The 21,720-nt window shown below is 43.3% G+C and overlaps 1 protein-coding gene across 5 annotated transcripts; it reads left to right on the top strand.

The window, feature by feature from the left end:
- The first annotated feature begins 79 nt into the window (after positions 1-79).
- On the top strand, positions 80-20,237 carry KIF3A (kinesin family member 3A). 5 transcript variants are annotated; one of them, XM_088173786.1, is made up of 19 exons: positions 80-173; positions 1,495-1,777; positions 3,330-3,474; positions 3,729-3,813; positions 4,289-4,394; positions 5,151-5,290; positions 5,961-6,158; positions 6,534-6,708; positions 7,714-7,803; positions 9,392-9,463; positions 11,339-11,347; positions 12,968-13,124; positions 13,922-14,102; positions 14,388-14,498; positions 15,275-15,400; positions 15,998-16,051; positions 16,202-16,270; positions 16,479-16,603; positions 17,130-20,232. In XM_088173786.1, the coding sequence occupies exons 1-19, from the start codon at positions 168-170 to the stop codon at positions 17,176-17,178; spliced, it is 2,181 nt and encodes a 726-aa protein (XP_088029912.1). In that variant the 5' UTR covers positions 80-167; the 3' UTR covers positions 17,179-20,232. The 5 variants fall into 5 exon arrangements, 4 of the variants coding, with proteins under 4 accessions (XP_088029912.1, XP_088029910.1, XP_088029911.1 ...); XM_088173784.1 differs by lacking the exons at positions 9,392-9,463; positions 11,339-11,347 and having other exon boundaries at positions 17,130-17,209; positions 19,796-20,237; XR_015806998.1 differs by lacking the exons at positions 9,392-9,463; positions 11,339-11,347 and having other exon boundaries at positions 16,479-16,666; positions 19,796-19,926.
- Positions 20,238-21,720: the final 1,483 nt, after the last annotated feature.

The raw sequence follows: 21,720 nt of genomic DNA, 5'->3' as shown, positions 1-21,720 counted from the left end.
TGGTTGGGCTCTCTTCGGCCCCGCCTTCCCCCGCCCGCCATTGGTTGCGCGGCTACCGCAGAGCTCGGGGGTTGGCCACGGGGTGGTGCGCGCGCAGGCGCAGTGCTGTTATTGTTCCGCGGTGCCACCGCCTGGCCTGGGCTGTCGTCGCCGCCATCGCTATCGCCATGCCGGTGAGACCTGGGGTGGGGGGACACGGGGTGTGGCCCCTGGGGCCGTCCGCTTACTGCGCACCTCTGTCCGCCGCGCCTGGGGTTCGGAGACCTCGTCACCTCCGTTCCCATGTGCGCGCAGGAGCCGCAGGGCGGGCGGTGCCTGTCAGGCCGAGCGGGGCAGCGGGTGATGAGGGGCTGCGAGCAGCATAAGGCCCTGCAGAGGCAGCGGCTCGTTGGCAGTAGGGGGTGGAAGTTCGGCCGCCCCGGAGGGTCTCGTTGCATATCCGTATTCGAGTGGATCGTGGAGACACCTTAATCTTGCTCCTGATTTTGGCTGCTGCCTCGTGTGCCATCCCTCCCCCGCCTAAGAGGGGTTGAGCCGCTCTCTGCGTTCAGCAGGACGGCAAAAGCCGCTGCTGAGGCCTGAGAGGAATAGGGGCAGGTGGCAGCTGGAGGGAGAAACGCTTGGAAACAGGATTTGTTTCGGCTTGACATCCAATATAGTTGCTCTAGGAATAGTTAAACGCTCAGCTACAGCACCTCTAACCCAGGGGAGTGTCTCAGGCTTAACTAGATTCATCAGCCGTGCTTCAAGATTTGTTTTGGTAACTACATGAAAGAAAATGAATGTGAGGTTTTGTCATACAACATTCAGGTTTTCTAAAGAATTAAACTTAAGCATGTACACTGAGGGTTGTAGTTAAAATGAATTCCCTTCAGACAGCACTCTCTGGTGTCTGGCTGTGTGCTCTGTGAGTTTGAGAATGTATAGTCAGTGTTACTGAAAACGAATGTCATAGCTGCACTGAATTCCAGCAAACTTCTTGCAGATTGCAAGGTAAAATTGTTTCTTGAAGAAAATCACAGATGGTGTTGAATGTGAAATGCCTAAGGGCTACTCATTCAGTTTCCATGTTGGCAAACAGAAGATCCCATTGCCTGAATAAGTGCGTTATTCTCTCCACTTTAATTATAAACCAGTCCTGGTTTTAAGTCTCCAAGTTTATGATCCTTTGGAGTACATCAGCTGCCGAAGCGGATTCAACAGTCTTTGTGCTTAAACACACAATAGTGGGAGACAGCAGGGCTAGATTGGATATTGGGAAGAAATTCTTCCCTGTGAAGATGGTGAGTCGATAGCATATGTTGCCCAGAGTAGCTGTGGGCTCATCCCTGGATGTGTTTAAGGCCAGGCTGGAGCAACCTGCTCCAGTGGAAGGTGTCTGTGCCCATGGCAGGAGGTGGAACTGAGTTTCTTGCACCTTAAACCTTCCTGTGATTCTGTGTTAACGCTAGTGTTACAGACAGTGTATATCTATGGTTTTTTTAATAATTATAGATTAACAAGCCTGAGAAGCTGGACAAGCCGGAAAGCTCCGACAATGTCAAGGTGGTTGTTCGCTGCCGGCCTCTCAATGACCGGGAGAAAGCTGTGGGCTACAAAATGGCAGTGAATGTGGATGAGATGAGGGGAACTATAACTGTTCATAAAACAGACTCATCCAATGAGCCTCCTAAGACATTCACATTTGACACAGTGTTTGGACCAGAGAGCAAACAGCTGGATGTCTACAATTTAACAGCAAGACCTATTATAGATTCTGTCCTAGAAGGATACAATGGTAAGTCCCTTGTTGTAAGGGAAGGATCCCATCTTGTCTCCTATTCTTTGCTTTATTAAAGTTCCTGTTGAGCTTGTTTAAGGAAATTTCACCTTCTGAGGGCTGTAGCCCCGGATAATTTCTGTTGTGGCCTTTAACTTAAAATAGCCTGAAGGTACTTGCTGTTCTGAGTGCTCAGTTGTTGTACCTACTACTGTCGTTAACAGTGGGAGATGGGTAATGAAGGAGACTCCACTGAGATCAGTTAGGTGCATATTTTTATCCTTTATTTTCTCTTTGCAAAATATATGCACTTATGTCATCAGAATTCTCAGCAGCTCCTCACTATACAGTTTCAGTACCCAGGAGCTGCCATGGAGGGCTGTCACTAGGTATGCATACCAGACCTTTGCATAGAGCTGCTGCATTTTTTCCTCTGAACTTTGCTATTTTCAACTAGGGTGACTACTTAAACACGTCTGCCCTTCCCCACAGATAGTCTATTGCTTCCTGCAGCTGGGAACAGCATGTCCGTTATTTGTGTATGTGTTACACACAGAAATGTAATATATAAAGGAAAGCTGATTACTGCTTTCCATAATAGTGTGCCACAAACAATAACAGTTTACAAAGTTTTCCAAGGTTTGTAAAATGCCTCATAATCTCTTGTGCTAACAGACACTGGTTTCAGCTGATTAAAATTCATGGTTTGAAAATTAATGATTTAAAGCTGTGCCTGGGAAGGTTTGGACTGAACATTAGGAAGCATTTCTTTACTGAGACACTGGAACAGGCTTTCTGGAGAGGTGATCGATGTGCCAAGTTGGAATTTAAGAGGCATTTGGACAATGCTCTTAACAATATTCTTTAATTTTTGGTCAGTTCTGAATTGCTTGGGCAGTTGGATTAGATGATCATTGTAGGTCCCTTCCAGCTGAAATATTCTATTCAGTTTTTCCAGTCTGTAATGTCAGTGGCTTGATAACAAAAACTTGAGTTTTGAGTAATGCTAGGCTAAATCTAAGAACTGGGATATTTTTGGAGTTCCAGAGTCTGGGATTTAAGTAACATTTCTGGATGCCTTCTTTTGATTCTTTAGTCCAAATTGTAGCTGTATCTGCAGGTTCAGAGCTGAGATTTTGCTGTTGTAGAAGCCGCACACCATTTCTGCTGTATCTTTAGGAGTAGTTGGGTTTGCTGTTGGTGTATAATCATGTGCTGCTAATTGGTCATGCTGTTAACTGGGCTTGCCTGTATTGTTTGTATGTGGAACTGAAGTGTACTAGCATTCCATGCTTTAGTCACTCTGCACTTTTAAAACAAGCTGACGTTTTATTAGACATCTTGCAGGCTGGATTAAGCAGCAGGTAGGTCCTGTTTGCTGTATTTGCTCAGCATTTCTGTTGCTCCAGCTTTGTATTCCGGTAGCTACTGGAGTGGGTGGAAAACTTGTAACTCCATAAAAATAGAGATGTTTGGTGCTATCAGGCTGAGAAGGGATGAAGTAAAACTGTTGTTAGAGTTTAGAGAAGATTCAGCTTCTTAGAGTTTGTTCTTTTATCTTATCCTCCAGGTACTATTTTTGCATATGGGCAGACTGGAACAGGCAAAACCTTCACCATGGAAGGGGTCCGAGCAGTTCCTGAGCTCAGAGGCATCATTCCCAATTCCTTTGCCCATATATTTGGTCACATTGCCAAGGCAGAGGGGGATACAAGGTAAATGCCTTCCTTTGACTGTTTCTTTCTTTTTTTTTTAATATGAGTCCGCCATGTGTAGGAGGAGCTTGACCTTGACAATGACAACAGAAATGGTAGTTCTCCCAAGATGAAAGACTCCCACTTAGGCAGTTCTTGAGGGGCAGCAGCAGGACTGTGTTGGTATTTCACTGTTTTCTATGCACTCTGTGACTGTGTTTGTGGGACTTCAGCAAATGTTTTGCTAAGTGAACTACCCAGCTGTTCATCTGCAGGTTTTTAGTTCGCGTCTCTTACCTGGAAATTTACAATGAGGAGGTGCGGGACCTGCTGGGAAAGGACCAGACACAGAGGTTAGAGGTGAGCTTCCTCTTCTGAATGTGGTATTTGTTTTGAATCAGAGCAATATTCTGTTTTAAAGATCAAAGAAGCACTTGGAGGGAAATAGGAGGCTGGGCTCCTCAGCAGTCCTCTTTCCTTTGCAATGCAATAGCTGGATGTCACTGCTGGCTTCTTTGAATCTCTTCCACTTGGTCAGTTGCACAAACTGGCTGTTCCACTTGAGGCAGTTTTGTACCTGCAGTTCTACCCCAAAGGCCCCTCAGCAGTCGTGGGAATTAGAGACTGGGATTTTAAATCATGTTGTTCCCCCAGAGGGAAACAGTAGCATATTGTCATGTGTGAGTCTTTACTTCTTGTCTGCTCTGATTCCAAGTGAAGTGTTCTATGTGCAAGGCATAAAATGGAGGAGTAAACCACTATACTGTTACAGTATCACTAGAATTTCTGTTGGGGTTCTCCTAGGGATGCTCAGTCTGATCTGTTTCTCTCTTAGGTGAAAGAGAGACCTGATGTGGGAGTTTATATCAAAGACCTTTCAGCTTATGTTGTAAACAATGCAGATGATATGGACAGAATCATGACTCTGGGCCACAAGAACCGTACGTAGCCTTGCTGTGAGCAGGTTTATAGCTCAGACAGAGTAAAGATCTGGTTGCCAGACCACAGCAGGACGATCCTCGTCCTGTTGCTGGGAAGAGTGTTTGGCTGAGCAGAGCAAAATGGGTATCTCCTTCCAGACCCGTTTTGTGCAGGGGCAAGTAAAGAAGGCTGTGTTTCCTAAATCCGCCAGCGCCGATCAGCACTGGGGATCAGCAAAGGGAGGATGCAGTGAGGGCAGCCAGTGCTGTCAGAGCTGCCTGTGTATGTCGGTCCTTTTTCCACTTCAGTTCTGATCAGGATGAACATCAGCCCTGTGCTGTCAGTGGGAGGTAGTTTGTGTTCTGGAAGACTTCTTAGTTAAGCTCAGATTATTTAATGTCTTAAAGTTCTCCAGTAGCCCTTGGCATGGATTGCTGTGTTCTTATTTCCCAAAATACAACTGTTTTCATGGATCTGCTGTGAAACCTTAAGCTACTGATCTGTAAACATATGAGGACAGTTGCTGGTCTTGGGGGTCTGTGGTTGGTTTAGAGCTATAGCAGGCTGCAGGACCTTCTACTAATCTAGGTTGGAAGTGTACTGCAACTTCAGTGCCCAAGAATAGACTTTGCTGCTGAGTCTGAGCAACCCTCTGCCATCTTCTGGAATACAGAGTTGAGTAAAGAGGTGGGGATGAGTCTCCTCTGAGAGAAGGAAGAGTTAGATGAAGATGTGATTAATTCTGAAGACATCACTGCTTTTTCCTGTATTAAAAGGTTCTGTTGGTGCCACAAACATGAATGAGCACAGCTCTCGCTCGCATGCCATCTTCACTATCACCATTGAGTGCAGTGAGAAGGGGGTAGATGGGAACATGCATGTGCGCATGGGCAAGCTGCATCTCGTTGACCTTGCTGTGAGTACAATCAGCCAGATCTTTGGCAAGACATTTGGTTTGGGTTGTTGAGGTTTTTCCAGAGGGTTATGACCATATTGTTCATCACTTGCGGGTTCCTTCCCTCAGTGTAACACTTTGAACCTATGTAATTGTGCTGGTAAAACATGGCTTTAGCCCAAGATTTACACTGCGGTACCTTTCCTTGAGGAAGATACAGAAAAAGTGACACTAAAAGCATTCAACTTATTTAAATGCATTTTAACTTATTTATGTGATGTATGTATAGGATGCTCTGTGAAACTCTTTAAAACAATTGCAGTGTCACTGTTTGCTCTTGTTCTACTGATGTGAAGGGCTGTAGATGGTGGTTGGCAGCTCCAGCTCTACTGCCTTTTAACTGCTCACTGAATTCCCCTAACATTTTTGTTCATGGGGAGGAAAATCTCAATTTTCCCAGCTGCATTACTTTAAGCAATCCAGAATTTGCTGGCACTGAAAGCTTCTGTTAAGACCTGTTTGACTTGTCTCTTTAATAATCAATGTCTGAGATACTTAGCAAGGTTCTCTAATAGTGGATGAAGAGGTTAGTGACATAGCTGCTAGTAAAATTTCACACGTAGCTGGTTCTGTTTGGAGGGAGATGTATTAGGGAATCTGTTTTAACTTCTGCTTCATGTACACTTTGCAGGGTTCTGAAAGACAGACAAAAACTGGAGCCACAGGGCAGAGACTGAAGGAAGCCACTAAGATCAACCTCTCTCTCTCCACACTGGGCAATGTTATCTCTGCACTGGTGGATGGCAAGAGCACCCACGTGCCCTACCGTAACTCCAAACTCACACGGCTGCTGCAGGACTCCCTGGGGGGCAACTCCAAAACCATGATGGTAAGCTAAGAGATGCCCTTTCTAGTGCCAGCTATTGGGCTGCATTTTTGCAGGGATAGCATAGTGACTTGAGCAGCCCGGTATTTACCTCACTAATCCTAAGTTGTTTGCAACTTAGTGAACCTTCTGTGTGCATGTCTTTCTATCTTTTCTCTCTGGCTCTGTATAGATGAGGTTCTAAACACAGCACACATGTACATACCTGCGTGAGATCAAACAGAACCTGTGCTTGGGTAGTCATTCAGTGTAGAAGCAGCAGGAAAGCTTGGGAAAGAGTAGCAGCATGAGACTGTCAGAGCTGGGGTTGGGTTCCTGCAGTGCCTTGTGCTGGGCTCTGACACTGTACTCCAGTAACTTGGTCTCCACGTGTCACAGTGTGCAAACATCGGACCAGCAGACTACAACTACGATGAGACCATCAGCACTCTCAGGTATGCAAACAGAGCTAAGAACATAAAGAACAAGGCCAGGATTAATGAGGATCCCAAGGATGCTATGCTCCGCCAGTTCCAAAAAGAAATTGAAGAGCTTAAGAAAAAACTGGAAGAAGGTGAGACTCTCCTTCCCCCTGGTGTTGCTCTCTGCACGATGCTTGTTCTCCTTGAATGGGAGCATTCTTTGCTACTTGAATATGTATCACATGAGGTTGGCTGCTAGTGCAAGTCGGTGTTCTGGTTTTGTTTGCTCTGCTGGATGCCAGAAGAGGCTCGTGGGGGCCCGACTTTCCCACTAGGTGGCACTTGGCACTAGGGTAAGTGGTGGCCTCCAGGCTGGGACCAGTGTGCCCGGGTTTCCCTGGGTTTCCGTAGCAAGCACGGGGGCTCTGGACACAACTGACATGGTACAGGGTATTAAACTGAACTGTAATAACAGGTCACACTCCTTCTCTGATAGGATAGGGAGGGATGCATTTATCAGAAGGAAAATCGAACCAAATTTGTGGAGCTAGAACTGGGTTTCTAAACACCGTAGGGCAAGAAGTTTCTTTAAGCCGTGTAACTTCATAACCTTGTGTCTCTTATTAGTCCATCAACATGGAGTGATCCTGCTGGAGGGATGCTTGCTAAACAGTCACCAGATGTCACAACATCTCTCTCTGGAGATACAGCCCAGAATAGTTGTAGCAATAACTCCAGCATGACTTGCTCTTTGTTGTTTGCCCCATTCAGGAGAAGCAGGAAATGGTCAGTAATGCTTCTTTCTTTTTCTTTCATCTGAGACAGAAGTGTGAGGTGGAAGAGAAGGTATGGTAGAATCCTGATAGGAAAACTTTGTAGCTTCAGCTGTGCAAAGATGCTCTATTTTCCATAAAAAGCAGCCTTTTGAGCTTTAATACATACACACTGACATCACAGCATTCAGTTGCTTATCTTGATTGTCCTTAAGTTTCCTGAGCCATGGCAAGTTGTTTGCTTGCTCAACAGTTAAGGACTTTTGCAAGTACTCATAAGCTGATGTCAGGCACTGCTGTGTTTGGGCAAATGCTGCTGTCAAAGTAACAAGCTGATCTGAGGTGAAGGAAAGCTTTTGATAAAAGCACATTCTTCTCTTCTAGGGGAAGAGATCTCTGGTTCTGAAACCAGCGATTCTGAAGAGGAGGATGAAGATGGGGAGATTGGAGAGGAGAAGCGGAAGAAACGGCGGGGTAAGGCAGTAGAGATTCCTGCCAGTGCTGCCAGTCTCCTCTTACCCACAAGCTGGTGTAGGAAGTGTAGCCAGAGCCAGGCAGGGACAAGAGGACTTGTAGAGCTGTCCTGTGCCGCTGCAATTATCATGCCTCTCCTGGAAATTAAGCCTTTTAGTGCCATCTCTGTAGATGGGCAGCTCCAAACCTGTGTAGTCACTGCTTCCACTTGGGTAGCTGTGCTTGTTGTGGCATCATCCTTTGTAGTGGCTCCCTGGGTGCTGCAAGGTGGCTGTGTATGGCTTGTGACTGGTGGTGTGGAACTTCCCCTGCTCACAGAGGGGAGAAGAACAAGACACCAAAGATAATTTGTAAGCAGGTGTGGTTTTTACAGCCATGGGTATGATTGGAGGGGAATTTTGTCTGTGGTTTAGGCAAAGGATTCATCTGTCTTATGGATCTTCAGTAACTGACTCTTCTGTTCTATTTTATATTGATAGAGGGAGAACTCGACCTTTGGGTGTCTTTGTGCTAGCCGAAAAGTTTAATGGGTCCTGCACATACTTTTTTTGGGAGCAGTCTGAAAATCCCATAGTGAAGTTTCCTTCATCCCACATCAGTGTTAAACTGCTGTGTATCATCTAAACTCCAGGGGATGTTGCTGACCCTGTAATTGCAGGTCACTGTATCCTGTGGGATGCTGTGGCTTCTTGGAAGCTTGCTGTTCTAGAATCTTGCTGGTAATTCCTCTTGGATAGTAGAGAAATCAAGCCCAGTGCTACATCCCAACTTCCAGCTTTTCTAGTAAACTTATTTTGACATTCAAAGTGCCTTCCTGTCCTGAAGCACCCACATCTGTTGAAAAAAATTCCTGTTAAAGCATTCCTGCTTTTTAGGTGTACTCTCTTAATTTAGTCTGTCCAAGTAGTCATAAATGACTTTTGCCATGCCTTTGGTGATAGTTGTAACAAGTTCATTTTTCACCTTTTGGTTATTTTTAGAAGTGGAGAGCTTGACTAGTCTCTCCAAATGTCCTACCCAAATCTCCTCCCAAGAGGAGACCACCTTCAAAGTGCGGCTTGAAAGGAGTAGAGAGTGAATGACTTACTCAACTCCCAAATGAGCTACTCTAGTTAAGTTCCCTGAAAGAGCTGCTTCAGAGGAGTACACGCTGACTGTCCCTGTGTAAGCTGGTTCTGCCGTCCAAAGTGCGAGGTGCAAATTGCCATGTGCATAAGACTGGAAAGGATTCATGGTCACTGAATCCTTTGCTATGGCAGATATCCACAGCCTTCTCCACTGTGATCTGGTGTTCTCTGGTGTTGTTGCTTAAAATGGAAGCTGCCTTGGCATGTTGTTTTAAGCTGTAATCTGGTTAAGATGGGTTTTAACTGAAATGTCTTTCTGAGCATGCAGTTTTGTGCTGGGAAATGGTGGGCTTTGCAAGCTGAGTCTGGGAGGGATCCTAGCAAGCGCTTCCTAATGGGAACTTGTGCTTTTTTGAACTAGGTCGCTGGCTTTTCTGGGTTTCTTTCCTTTAGAACTAACTTCCCATCTGCATGTTTCTTCCTCTCTGGGTTTTTCTGTGGGACACATTTCTGTTTTCCAGGCAGTAGCAGCAGCAGTAGTTCAGACTCCACATGCTCTGTCATAGAGAAGCCTCTGGATAAGTCCTTCACTAGTGAGTGGGAGCTCTTAAATCCTTTAAGCTTTGGCCTTTCCGTAATTTGCACACTCCATTTTGCAATATTGCACTCTTCCCTGCTTTGTCTGTTGGAAAGATGAACCTCAAGCTGTAACTCTGCTAAAGCATGCCTTTCCTTTGCTGCTTCCTTGCTTGAAACAGTTACTCAATTGCACGTTCAAGTGCACATTGTTCGCCAGATATGCGAGAAAATAGGAAACAATGTAGTAGGCTGCTTGAGCAAGATTTAAAGGTAATTGAGAAATAACAGGTTAAAAAAATCCAGTTTGCACCTTGTGTTAAATGTGCCTTTTAAAATACAGGGGAAAAAACTGAGCTAAGTTTTTAATGGGAATTGCTACAATATGAGTTCATAAAAAGGACAGCTGGGTATCTATTCTATATTATATTGGACTCTGCCTTCTCAGAATTAGTTTTGGAGAACAGTCAAACAGCATGAAGTTTACACTAACAAAGAAAATGTTGCAATGCTTGGTTGATCTGCTTTTTTTTTGCAGATACTTTAAAAAATATCCTTGGTGGTTAGGGTTTAAGTGCCCCATGATACTATGTTCTTGATCTCTATGAGACTTAGTTCACAGGAACAGGAGATCCAGATTTTGATCTAGTAGTGAGGAAAGTCTGGGCTGCTCCTGATCAGAGAGGTCACTGTGCCTGTAAAAACCCTACAATCAGTGAGGATTGAGGAAACAGATCACATCTTGGGACTTGGCTTGTGGGGACTTCAACTGGTGTTGTTTTTATCCTGGACAGAAGCACTCCACTCTTCTTCCTGTGTTGAGAGACCCTGGAAAGTATTGCTGTATAGTTCACTCACTTTTACACTAGGTGTTAGTGGAAAGCCTCAGCTCAGAGAAGGATGGTAGCAGGGTTAGAAGGAACACAACCCAGGGGAGACCTTTGATGGATCATATGAATCTAGGCTGAGAATTTGATTACTTCAATCCTGCGCCTTTAAAGCTTGCTTGGAACCTGAGTATTTTATTTGGATGGGGACAGTTAATAGCAAACAGCTGATGTGTCAGCAGGTGGATGAATCCATCTCCTGCAGGTTTGGAGACAGCTCTGTTGGGGAAGTTGTGCTGGGCTTTTGGCAGTTGGGATAAGTGTAGCTTTTTGTGGTTTGGGATATTAACTGTCCTCTAGTGTGACCCTTCTGCATGTGGTGTCTTTCATTATCCCTTTCCTGTCCTTTTTTGTTGCACTTGCTTGAATAACCAAAACTGGCTCTATACCTCTATGGAAGCACCAGTTACTGCAAATTAACCTACTAATCCCCGGTGTAATTAAATGGAGAAATTTTATGTTGAGACTCCCTATGTGCAACTGTCGTGTATCTTGAAAAGAATTGGCCTGGAAATCTTGGTTAAAACTTAGAACGTGTATTCTGGATGCTAATATTTTGCAGGTAATATAACAGAATTGGCTCTCTTGAGTGTGGGGAGCATTAAATTTGTTAATTGAAGGAGAAATCCACCTGCTGTAACTGTTTCTTAGGTCATGATCCTTGCAGCTGGCTCCTAATGTTGTGTTTAGATCCAGCATTGCATAGAATGGGCAGAAGAGTGCAAGAGTGAGCTGAAGATTATCCTGGATTTGCAAAGCACTCTGAAGAACAGACACATTCTCTGCTTTAGTGTAACACGGTGCATTAGTGTTTGCTCTAATAGAAGGGTTTTTAGTTATGGTGATCTCATATTTTCTACCCTAGAAACATGAATATAAAATTTTATGTTTGTTCTTATGCTGATGATCTTTGTCCAAAATGATCAAACCAATAACATTTTCTCTCCTCTTTTTATGTGTTTGCTGCCTCTCTGCGATTTGCTTTCTACTTCTTCCTAATGCAAGATCAAGCAGGTTGGTGTAATTGATTTTCAGCTTCTTACAATTGCAAAGCTTTGAAAGGTTCTTAAAACTTGCTTCACTTAACCTTTTTCTCCTAAACTGAGAATATATAGGGCTATGTCCTAATAGTGAGAAGCCTTTATCTCACTTATCTCATATGATGAGTTCTGTATAGCACTTCCAGAAAGCTTCTTACTCAAAGACTAATCAGTGAGAGATTTTTGCACCACAAGCCCTGAAAGAAGGGCTCATTATCTGATTCTGAAGTTTAGCAGGTGGCAATGAAGGTGTTGTTTGTTGTAGTGGAGAAGTCCTTGCCTTGCAAGGAAACTAATTGAAGCTCTTGTGCACATGAAGAAATGCATATGCAGATGTGAAAATATGTGCATGCATGTTTACATATGCAGTACACTTTGCTGGAGTGTATATGTGTATAATATATATATATGATTATAGATAAAATGCATGTATATATATATAAATGAAGCTGAATATGTTGAAGACTGGAGGAGGAGAAGCCTTTTACTGAACAGCTTCCTTGAGCATATTCTGACTGTGTGCATTATGTCACTATGGAAAACAGTCAGGTGGCAGTGGCTCCTGTTAATTTCAAGTACAGCTGGATTCTGCAGGGTGGGATTTTGGATGTCTGGGAAAGCAAAACAAGAAAATTATGGATTCGCTTACGAATAAATGGATATTTAGGACTTGTGGATTTGATGAAATGCATTCTCATTCCGCATAACCCCCCAGGATTTCTATGTTCGCCCACCTTGGGCACTCCTGGGATTGCAGTGAAAGCTGGCTCAAGACTTACAGAGTCGCTTTCAAGAGCGGCAGCCTCACACTTTGTTTCAAATTTGGGGTGTTTGGTACCAAACCTTGAGGTCAGTAGGTTCACCGAGTTGCTCTGGCCACTCTCTTTGTAGTCTTCCAAGACATGGACCTGTTGTGCTACTGTGGTAGTTCTGTTGTATATAAAGAAAAGCTGTTAAAACACAGCTGATGAATCCAGAGCCAGCCTTGGTATTTTCAAATCTAAGTAGTCACTGTTACATAGACCAAATATCATCAAGAAGTTGCTTTAGTTGCCTGGTTTTCATAGGGCTGTTCTGAATTTCTCTATTTTCATAATAGTATGTTCTTAAAAATAACTGCATTCTCACTTTGGAACAGGTAAGCCTGTAGAGGGCAGATCAGGGGAATAGTAGAGATGCTGATTTGAAATTTGAGTATGTAACTCTGGGTAGGTGAGCTCTTGTAGCTGTAGGTCAAGGCAGTCTTGTGTTTTCCTTCCTCTGTCCTGATCTGCTTTGTTAGAACATCAGAGTTTCTAGATTGGGCTTCTCTTCAAGCAGTGTTCCTTCTCCAGGTGTTCTTTGTATGTTTTGCATTTTGGGGACATTAGGTTCCAGTGATAGTTACACAGCATTGCTGCTCTGTAGGAGCTGGTGACAACTGGCCAGTGTTAAAATGGGATTTGAAAGACTGAGTTTTGCCCATTTTGAAGCTGATACCTAATGAAATTTTTGTTAAAGGCAAGTATTGAATCTGAACTTGGAAAACATGCTGTAATAGGGAGGTTGTTTTACTTTTCAGTGAACTAATTTGTTTTCCCCATTTCTTTCAAAGGCAAAAAGAAAGTTTCCCCTGATAAGATGGTAGAGATGCAAGCAAAGATTGAAGAGGAGAGAAAAGCTCTTGAAACTAAGCTTGATATGGAAGAAGAAGAAAGAAATAAAGCCAGAGCTGAACTGGAGAAGAGAGAAAAAGACTTGCTCAAAGCTCAGTGAGTGCCATGCTCTGAGCAGTTTGTGTGGTCGTGTGGGTTGTCCTTCCTTAATCAGACAAATATCTGGAGATGCATGGTAAGGCCACTGTCAAACTTTCTACAAAGTGAACATCATCCATTGTCAAGGTGAAAGAGGAGCTGCTGCTTCTTTGAGAGGTTAGAGTATATGGGAAAGACAAACCTTTATCTTTTTGCCACTTCTTTTCTTAACTTTACTTCGTTGTATAAGATAGAAACATAAATTAATCTCCCAAGACCTGTGAGGAGCAGTAGTACTGTTCTGTAACAGTCCGAGTTTCCTGCAGCAATCACAAGCATGTAATTTTGGGTGTAGCCAAAAAGCTGTCAAGGTTGCACTGCCCTATGCAGATATGCTCCAGCAGCAGCCAGCAATCCTGGTTTGCACTTCAGCTCTACCTTGTTCTCTGTTCACTCCCCTCTATTTCAGCAGTTGCCTCTGGGCCTTGCTGTGCTGGCAGGGCCCTTTTGGGCAACGGGTGCCTTGAGTAGCCTGGGGTTCTCGCTGGGTGCTTGCAGGCCCTCGCAGAGGTGACTTGCAGCAGGAGGCACTTCTCTGCTGACCTGGTTTTGCTTGAGAGAAAGTGGTGAGAGTTGGAGCTTAGGGAGCTCACTGCTTTCACTTGCACTGCCTCACTTAAACCCCTACTTAAACTCTCAGCAGCAAGACAAGTTTTTCCAGCCCTGTGAGTGCTGTCTAAGCTATAAAACCAAGCTGGACCTGATGCCTGCTGAGCATGGTAGGACATGAAGTCTCACACCTACTGTCTATCTAGGCAAGAGCACCAGTCCCTGTTGGAGAAACTGTCTGCATTAGAGAAAAAGGTGATTGTGGGAGGAGTGGACTTGCTGGCAAAAGCAGAGGAGCAAGAGAAGCTTCTAGAAGAATCAAACATGGAACTCGAAGAACGAAGGAAGAGAGCAGAGCAGCTTCGCAAGGAGCTCGAGGAGAAAGAGGTGGGGTTATCTACTGTGACTCTCTGCAAACAGCAATGGCAGGACACACCAGGATATATTACCCAGGTGTGGCTCTGCTCTAGAAGTGCTGCAGAAGCTACCCCTCCACAGGTCACTCATTGGCTCTGCAACCCCTGCAGGTCTGAGCCAGCTTGGCTCAGCTAGGGCTCTCTGCTCATTGCAAATGCTTTGTTTGTTCAAGTAGTTTTTCCTCTTGTTCATCCTGTTGCAGAGAGTTTCTATGATAGTTAATGTGCGTGTGTCTGTGCTAAATGTTGTCCACAGCAAGAACGCCTCGACATCGAGGAAAAATACACCAACCTCCAGGAGGAAGCACAGGGGAAAACCAAAAAACTGAAGAAAGTTTGGACCATGCTTATGGCTGCAAAGTCAGAGGTTAGTATCTAAAGTCCTCGGCCAGTGATCCTGGGAGGCACCGGAACTGGGAAGGGTAAGCCATAAGCTTTGTAAAGCTGAAAAATGTGCTGTATGTTTAGAAATGTCTTTCTGTGCTTTCAGTTTGGGTCACATAATTAAAAAATGCTGTCTGTAGTTGGAGCTTTAGAACAGCATGTTGTGGAGCTTATCCCCAGGTCAGGCTGAGAAGGGTAATGTGTGAGACCCTAAGATATCAAGAACTTCGAGGAAAACCACTGGTTATTTCTGAAATAAAATGCAAGTTGCTTGCTGGCAGCCCCGTGTCCTGCTTTGCTGCAGCCCAAAATCTTCTCTGCTCTGAGCTTCCCGTCCTTTATGACTGATGCCCTTGTTACCTCATCCTCAGTCACTGGATCAGTGTGTCCTTTGGCTGGTAGCTGGACTTCCTGTTTCATAAAAAATGCATTTGGTCTTTGGAATCAGAGATTTTCCTTGAAACCTTGCCAGGGATCCAACTTGTCTCATGCTCTTCATCTAGTGTTAGCTGAAGCAGCTTGGATTGGCAGAAGGCCAGTTTTGGGTTTATGAAACTGAGAACCTAATGCTGTTTTCAGCCATCTCTGAGCTGAAATGTTTCAGAGGGTTTATTATTCAGAGATATTCTGATACTAATAACCAGAGTTCACTTTTTTTTTTTCCCAAAAACCTCATACAGACAAAAGACTGTTCTCTTTATGTTGTTACCATGTCTTAAGATAAGTCTGATCCCTCTCAAATGCCTGTTTTTCTTTCAGATGGCAGATCTACAACAAGAACATCAGAGAGAGATTGAAGGGCTGCTTGAAAACATTCGGCAGCTGAGCAGGGAGCTTCGTCTTCAGATTCTTATCATAGACAACTTCATTCCTCAGGACTACCAGGTGAAGGCAATGCACCTGAGCCTGGGGCAGGGATTGTGCTGTGCTAATCCCCGTTCTCTTGCAGCATATTTTCGTAAAGGCTTATAAAAATAAGAAAACTACATTCACCACATAGTTAACTGGTATATTCACTGTGTTTTTTTCCACTAGCCTGAAGTTGTCCTTGTTATTGTCTGATATTAATACAAAGACTGGATTTTTAGATCTTCTTTATGACTCCAGTATACAGAAAATTCATGATGAGCTTAAATATAATGCATACTATTTAATGGGAAATTCTTTTTATAGTTTTTAGTTTTTTCCTATTACAGTGTTTGCTTACTGCTGACCTGATGGTGTTGGCATAATGGAAGGCCCATGCTTTAGGGGGCTCTCTGGTACATACAATTTGGGAGTGGTATTTTCCTCTTCTGTAATCTTCAGAGTATAAATGGGGGCTTCTTTTGCACGCATATAGCTGTCCTGGTAGGAACAACTTGGAAGGGATCAAGACTGTTCTTAAGCAGGTTGTCCAGGTCTTAGGATGTATGGTCTAGAAAGTGCACCTGGAGGGTAGATTGTGCAAGTCTAACATTTACTGTCCTGACTTCTTTGTAGGAAATGATTGAGAACTACGTTCACTGGAATGAAGACATAGGAGAGTGGCAGCTGGTAAGAATGGCTGCCTGGCTTGTGTACAAGCTAATGTTAGTATAAGCTTCTGAGGGGTTTAATTGAGCCCAGGAAGAAATTGGTGAAGCTGTAGTCAGCTTTACTGTGCACAGTAGACTTTACTTACAAACCTTTTTTTTCTGCTTACAGAAATGTGTTGCATATACAGGAAACAATATGAGGAAACAGACGCCTGTCCTGGATAAAAAAGAGAAAGATGTGAGTGACTATTCAATTAACTTATTCAACTGTACAGGCCCAAGTCCTGCCTGATGCTACCACTCTTTGTTCAGAGCCAAGCTGTCCAATTTCAATTTTCTTTTCTTCTGAAGAAATGAGTCTTTGTAGTGTCATGAAAACACCATTGATCAGTGTATAAAATTATTCTGATGATTTTGTCTTATGAGTTTTTTCTGGTGTTTTCTAGCCCTTTGAAGTGGACCTTTCCCATGTTTACTTAGCTTACACTGAAGAAAGCTTGAGGCAGTCTCTGATGAAGCTGGAGAGGCCAAGGACTTCAAAAGGAAGATCCAGGCCCAAGACTGGTAGAAGGTGAAGAACTCTGGGGTATTCATATTCAATGAGGGATTTATCCAAGGAAAGGCTTAAGTATGTGTATGTAAACTTACCACAAGTCTTCAAACATTTGCTTAATGAGAAGGCTAAGGACAAAATTTTTGCCTGGTGTAGTTCAGTGTTGCCAGGTATAATAGAACCAAGTTGAGATCTTTACTGCACTAAATCTTCTCCAGAAAGACTTGTCTGGGGATTTGCTGATGTACTTTTGCTGCATTCTCCTTTTCAAGCTCCTTGCTTTATTTTGCTGTATTCGGTGGTGCAGTTTAACAAAGTCTGGCACACTGCCAGCGCAAACACTGGTACCAACGGAGAGAGGAGAGGCTGTTCGGAGAGATTTCAGCATATGCTTTCTTATGTTTTCTGTTCGGCTGGTTTTGCTTGTGGAGAAGTCATGTCATGTAGTTTTGGCTGGAAATGTGGCTGGTCTCTGTCTTTCCTAGACAGCATAATGATGTGTGTGTGGTGTTGTTTTTCTCTTTCCTTTCTGCTCTTCAAACAGAAAACGTTCGGCCAAGCCAGGAGCTGTCATTGATTCCCTGCTGCAGTAGTGTCACCTGGTCAGAATTCTTGTAAAAATCAGTGAGTGTATAAGGTTTGGCCAGAATATGGAATTCAAGATGGTACAGAATGACGTAGCTGTAATTTTTTATATTTTTCCTTAGTTGCCTGTATATTGTATGTTATATTAACATAATATTAAACTGGTATATATGATTGATGGTTGTAAAATTTCGTGTATTAAATGTGTTGTGCAGGGAAACTTGTTGGTAATCCTTGTTGAAATGTATAGAAAATAGGGTTCTAGATATGTGTTTAAGTGCTAGATGTGTTAGTTCAAAACAGTTAATGAAATCCTGAAATTAAGGCTGATAAATCTGACTTATGCCCTGCTTTGCACATAATTGGCAGCTTTCACTGTTGTCCTCTGTTGCACTGATCTGTGTTTGAATGTAGTTGCTGCAAACCTTTAATAATATCAGATCTTTTTATTTAAAAGTCCTGACTGTGGCTGTTAACCCGGTTGTGTTGTGTGTCAAATACAGAGTCCTTTTCCCTTTTTGCTGTCTTGCTGTACAGGGAAAGTAGCTGGGTAGGAGAAACATGAACCACAAAAATCCTGAGATTCCTGAAAAGGGACCACGCTCTGTTTAAGTGCAGCAGAAATCAAGGATGTCTAATAGTTCTTTTATTTGTATCAGTTTGTTTGTGATCTGCTAGCACTGTGGAGAATGAGACCTTGGATATTAAGGGAAAAGAGAGCTTTTTTCCTTCTTTTAAGACTGTGTTACTTTGGCAGCTTTTTATGCTTCAGGGCTAGCATTTTTGTGTGAGTAGTTTTGTAATCTGAACTGATTTAGCTGACATGATTTAAGGAGGATGCTATAACACCAAGACTTGGTCTCAGCTGTGAGGCGGTGAGCACTGTGGCTCTGTTTCCTTATCCCTGGCTACAAGGCACTGGGCCACTGCTCTACACTAAGGATGAATTTGACTCTCCTTTAGTAAAACAGTATGAATTGCCCAGTTTTCCCAGAACAATATCCCCTGACATAGCTGGTGCTGTCTCTGTGTTCCTGTGTATGCTGTGTGCATCTCTGGATATACTCTGATGAGAGGAAAAATTTTTGGTCTCTGATAACAGCCTTTTATTTGTGATGGCTGCTCTTTTTATTTGATATTTATGCTGCTAATAGACACATATCAGTTTAATATGTTGCTTTTGTGTCACAGAGAAAATGCATCTCCTTCAGACTATGTGTGTTTTATAACTCATTGCATCAGCTGTGGGTATCTCAGCAACTCCTGTGCCGTGGTGCAGAGATGAGCTGTGACCTCATCTTAGTGCTACTGTTACCTGAAGGATTAAAATCTGTGATTACTGACAGGAGAAATGGAGTCCTTCACTGTGACAGAAAACAAGACAGCTCCTCAGGTGTCCTGAGTCCTTGCTAGTAGCCACATCTACTTTTACCAGAATGTTTCTGTGAAGTACTTAAAGAAGTTAAATGCCCTTTCTTCCTGTCATAATGGTTATCTGAAGGTACCTTGGAGTTTGTAACAGGTCTGTGACAGGATTTGTAATAGTTAAAACTGGTCTTGTAAGGACATATTTTGCTCTGAAGGATATATTCAGTGCTTTTCTAAACAAGTTGTAAGCTTTTTCCTGGTGTTACTAATATATATTTTTTCAATATCATGACCTGGAAGAACATGCTGCCCTCTCTATTGGGGAGAGTGTCACCTAAATTCGTACAACACAGATATAAACACTGACATTTGCTTTTTCTAGCCTTTCATTTAGAGTTAAATGCTCAGAAACTTTCATGATTGAATCCGTAGTTGGTTTTGCTTGTGAAGAGCTGACCTCATTTGAAATGTGCTTGAATAGAGCTGGATTATCTTACTATATACTTCTCATCAAAAAATACAGACTGAAAATTGCTTAAATGCTGCTTAATGTCTTTCAGTTCTGAGTCCAAGCAGATAGATGCATAGCTGTGGCCTGTACTAATTCTCAGAACCAGGGATAACTTCCGTTTCCTTTTTGTGTTATATCTTGTGTTAACATTTATTGAATGATCTGGTTTTATGGGGGTTAAACCAGATCCGTGCTTTCAAAAAGACCATTGAAAATCCTTTTACTTGACAGGTATCAGTCACTTCAAGATACTGTTGCAAAACATGACACTCCATTTCAAATATTTAAATATTTAAAATACTTAAAACCTAAAGGCATGTGATTTACAATTAACATAAAAGTCCTGCTGCTGAAAACCGTTGTACTCTGCATGTTAGGGTGAGCCTTGGAGCAGAGGAAAACAATAATTGTTAGCACACCTTTAATTGGCAGTGGAGAAACCAGTCGTCTACTGTTACAGAGGCATGGAGGATAAATTACTTGCTCTATAAGAGGACTTTATCTAAAATTGAACACTCTCATGCTTCATGTGCTGTATCAGTTTGGCTCACCTATCAAGTGGTGTGGTTTTTTTAAGTTTTGAGAAGTTTCTTGTAAGCCCAGGGAATTTGGCTTGTAGATTTACCACATGGACCCTCTCTATAGTCCTGCCCATCTGTGAATGTCTAATGGGCCCATAATGTGTTTTAATAAAGATTTTATTTATATGGACTTTTAAGAGCTTAATACAACTTTTCTTGTTGCAGGTCAGTATTTATCAAAACTCATATTACCTAACATACACTGTGTGGGCTCATCTGTGCATCTTGCTAACAGAAGATTCTCCTCATTCCAGAGCAGTGACAATGAGATTTTTGCTTAATGTTGTGTAAATGAATTAATTAATGTTTAACTTGTTCGTAATCCTTTAAGAGGGATTGGTCCTTTAATTGGTCCTTAGTGCCTTTCACTGACTACGGTGTCTTCACCTGTCCAGCTTTCACCGTTCTCCACAGCTCTGCTTAGCCAGGCCTGTACAGAAGGAAAAACTGCTAGTCTGTATAATTTTTCTGTTAATTGTTTTTTTAGTCTGTTTATTTCTGACTATTTCTTGTTTTATTAAAGTTAATTAATTATACTGTATATATCAATACTGTGTCCCTGGAGCATGTTCATACTATGAAATAAAATTCTTGATTCCTAATTCCACCCTGTGTGTATGTTTTCCAAATAACATTATACATAGCATATCTTTTTAACTCTGTGTCAGGAACTGGGTGAGGAAGGGTGGTTGAGATGCCTGTGTAGCTCTGAGCTGCACAGCACTCTGGAGAAGTTCGTGCAGGGAGTTTGGAGTGTGTTGGAGCCTTGTTGCCAAGTCCCAGGGCAATGGGCAGCAAGACCTTGTGGAGGAGGTGGACAGGGCAGAACAAGAGGATTCTTTGCAAGACTATAGAGAAAACCAGTGGGATGAGCCTGCAGATCTAGAGATGTTCCTAAGGAGTTGCTTGAGCCCCTGTTGAAGCCCATCCTCTGTTGAGGTGGTCCTGGGCTGAGCCAGGGCACTACAAGAGCAGTTTCTGGGACCCTGCAATGGTCAGTGCTCCGGAAGCTCTGCCTCTTCTGATGTGTGCATTGCAGAGGGGGGAAAGCTGATGGGGAGAAGGCTTTGCATACTGTCCTCACTTTGTCTCCTGTGTTACACAAGCCAGCTGCACCCTGTACTGGTGCAGATGGTGTAAATTTACCTGCAGTAGTTGGAAATGTTCAACTCTGTTTCCTTTGCTGCATGAGGTGTGTTTGGTTGGCAATGCTGGTGGCCCCCCAGCCTGCTCAGCCTGTAGATACCAGGTTTTCCGTGGTCTGTAGCCTCTGCAGCTCCCCAGAGACCTGTGACTCAGCTGATGCATGAGCCAAACCCTGCACTGTCCTGGCATCTTCCCTCCTGGGACACAAAGTGCTCTGCTATATATATAGGTATGTTATAGGTTAGAAGTAAAGTGAGGCGAGAACTTGCTTAGCTGTACATACTCAAGTACGTGCTTGAGCTCGCTTTTCCCTTTGCACCTCAAGCATGTACTTTTGAGTTCCCAGCTTTCAGGAGCCTACCCCATTTGTGGCCTGGCTTCTCCCCTCTGCCTTCTCTTGGGCTTTTGCTTAGACCTCTGTTCCTCATGCTATCATGGGCTTAATTCCATAGCAGGTCATATTGTTTGGCAATGATCCTTGTTCCCATAAACTTAGAACTCCCTTAACTGTTGCCTTGTATAACATCCTATGCAATGCCAGCACATTCAGTCCAAAAATACATTTATTTAAAGAATTATTATAAATAATGTTTGAAAAATAGGCTGACAGCTTAAAAACAAAAGAAGTGGTTTTTTTCACTTCTGACTCTTATACTCTTCTTGGAGGACTTGGTGTAATTCCTTGAGGAAATTCTTCAGTGAGGTGGTGCTGCCTGCTGCTGCAGGACATGGCTTCTGGAATGGGAGAAAGGTGCCGTTAAAAAGCTGGCTGGGGTGGGACTGCATTCTGCAGCTTGGGTTGGGCTGCTAACGGTGGTGGGAGAGTAAAAAAAAAAATGGTGACCAAGGGAGAAACTTGGGTACTGTGGGCAGTGCGGGGAGAATTGTGCCTCACCTTGTGCCTTGCTCTGCTCCCCCAGACCAGGCTGAGCAAGTTGTGGTAA

This window comes from Sturnus vulgaris, chromosome 15, assembly GCF_052056855.1.
Source record: "Sturnus vulgaris isolate bStuVul1 chromosome 15, bStuVul1.hap1, whole genome shotgun sequence".
Taxonomy (NCBI): Eukaryota; Metazoa; Chordata; class Aves; order Passeriformes; family Sturnidae; genus Sturnus; species Sturnus vulgaris.
This window is presented reverse-complemented; position numbering and strand designations above follow the sequence as displayed.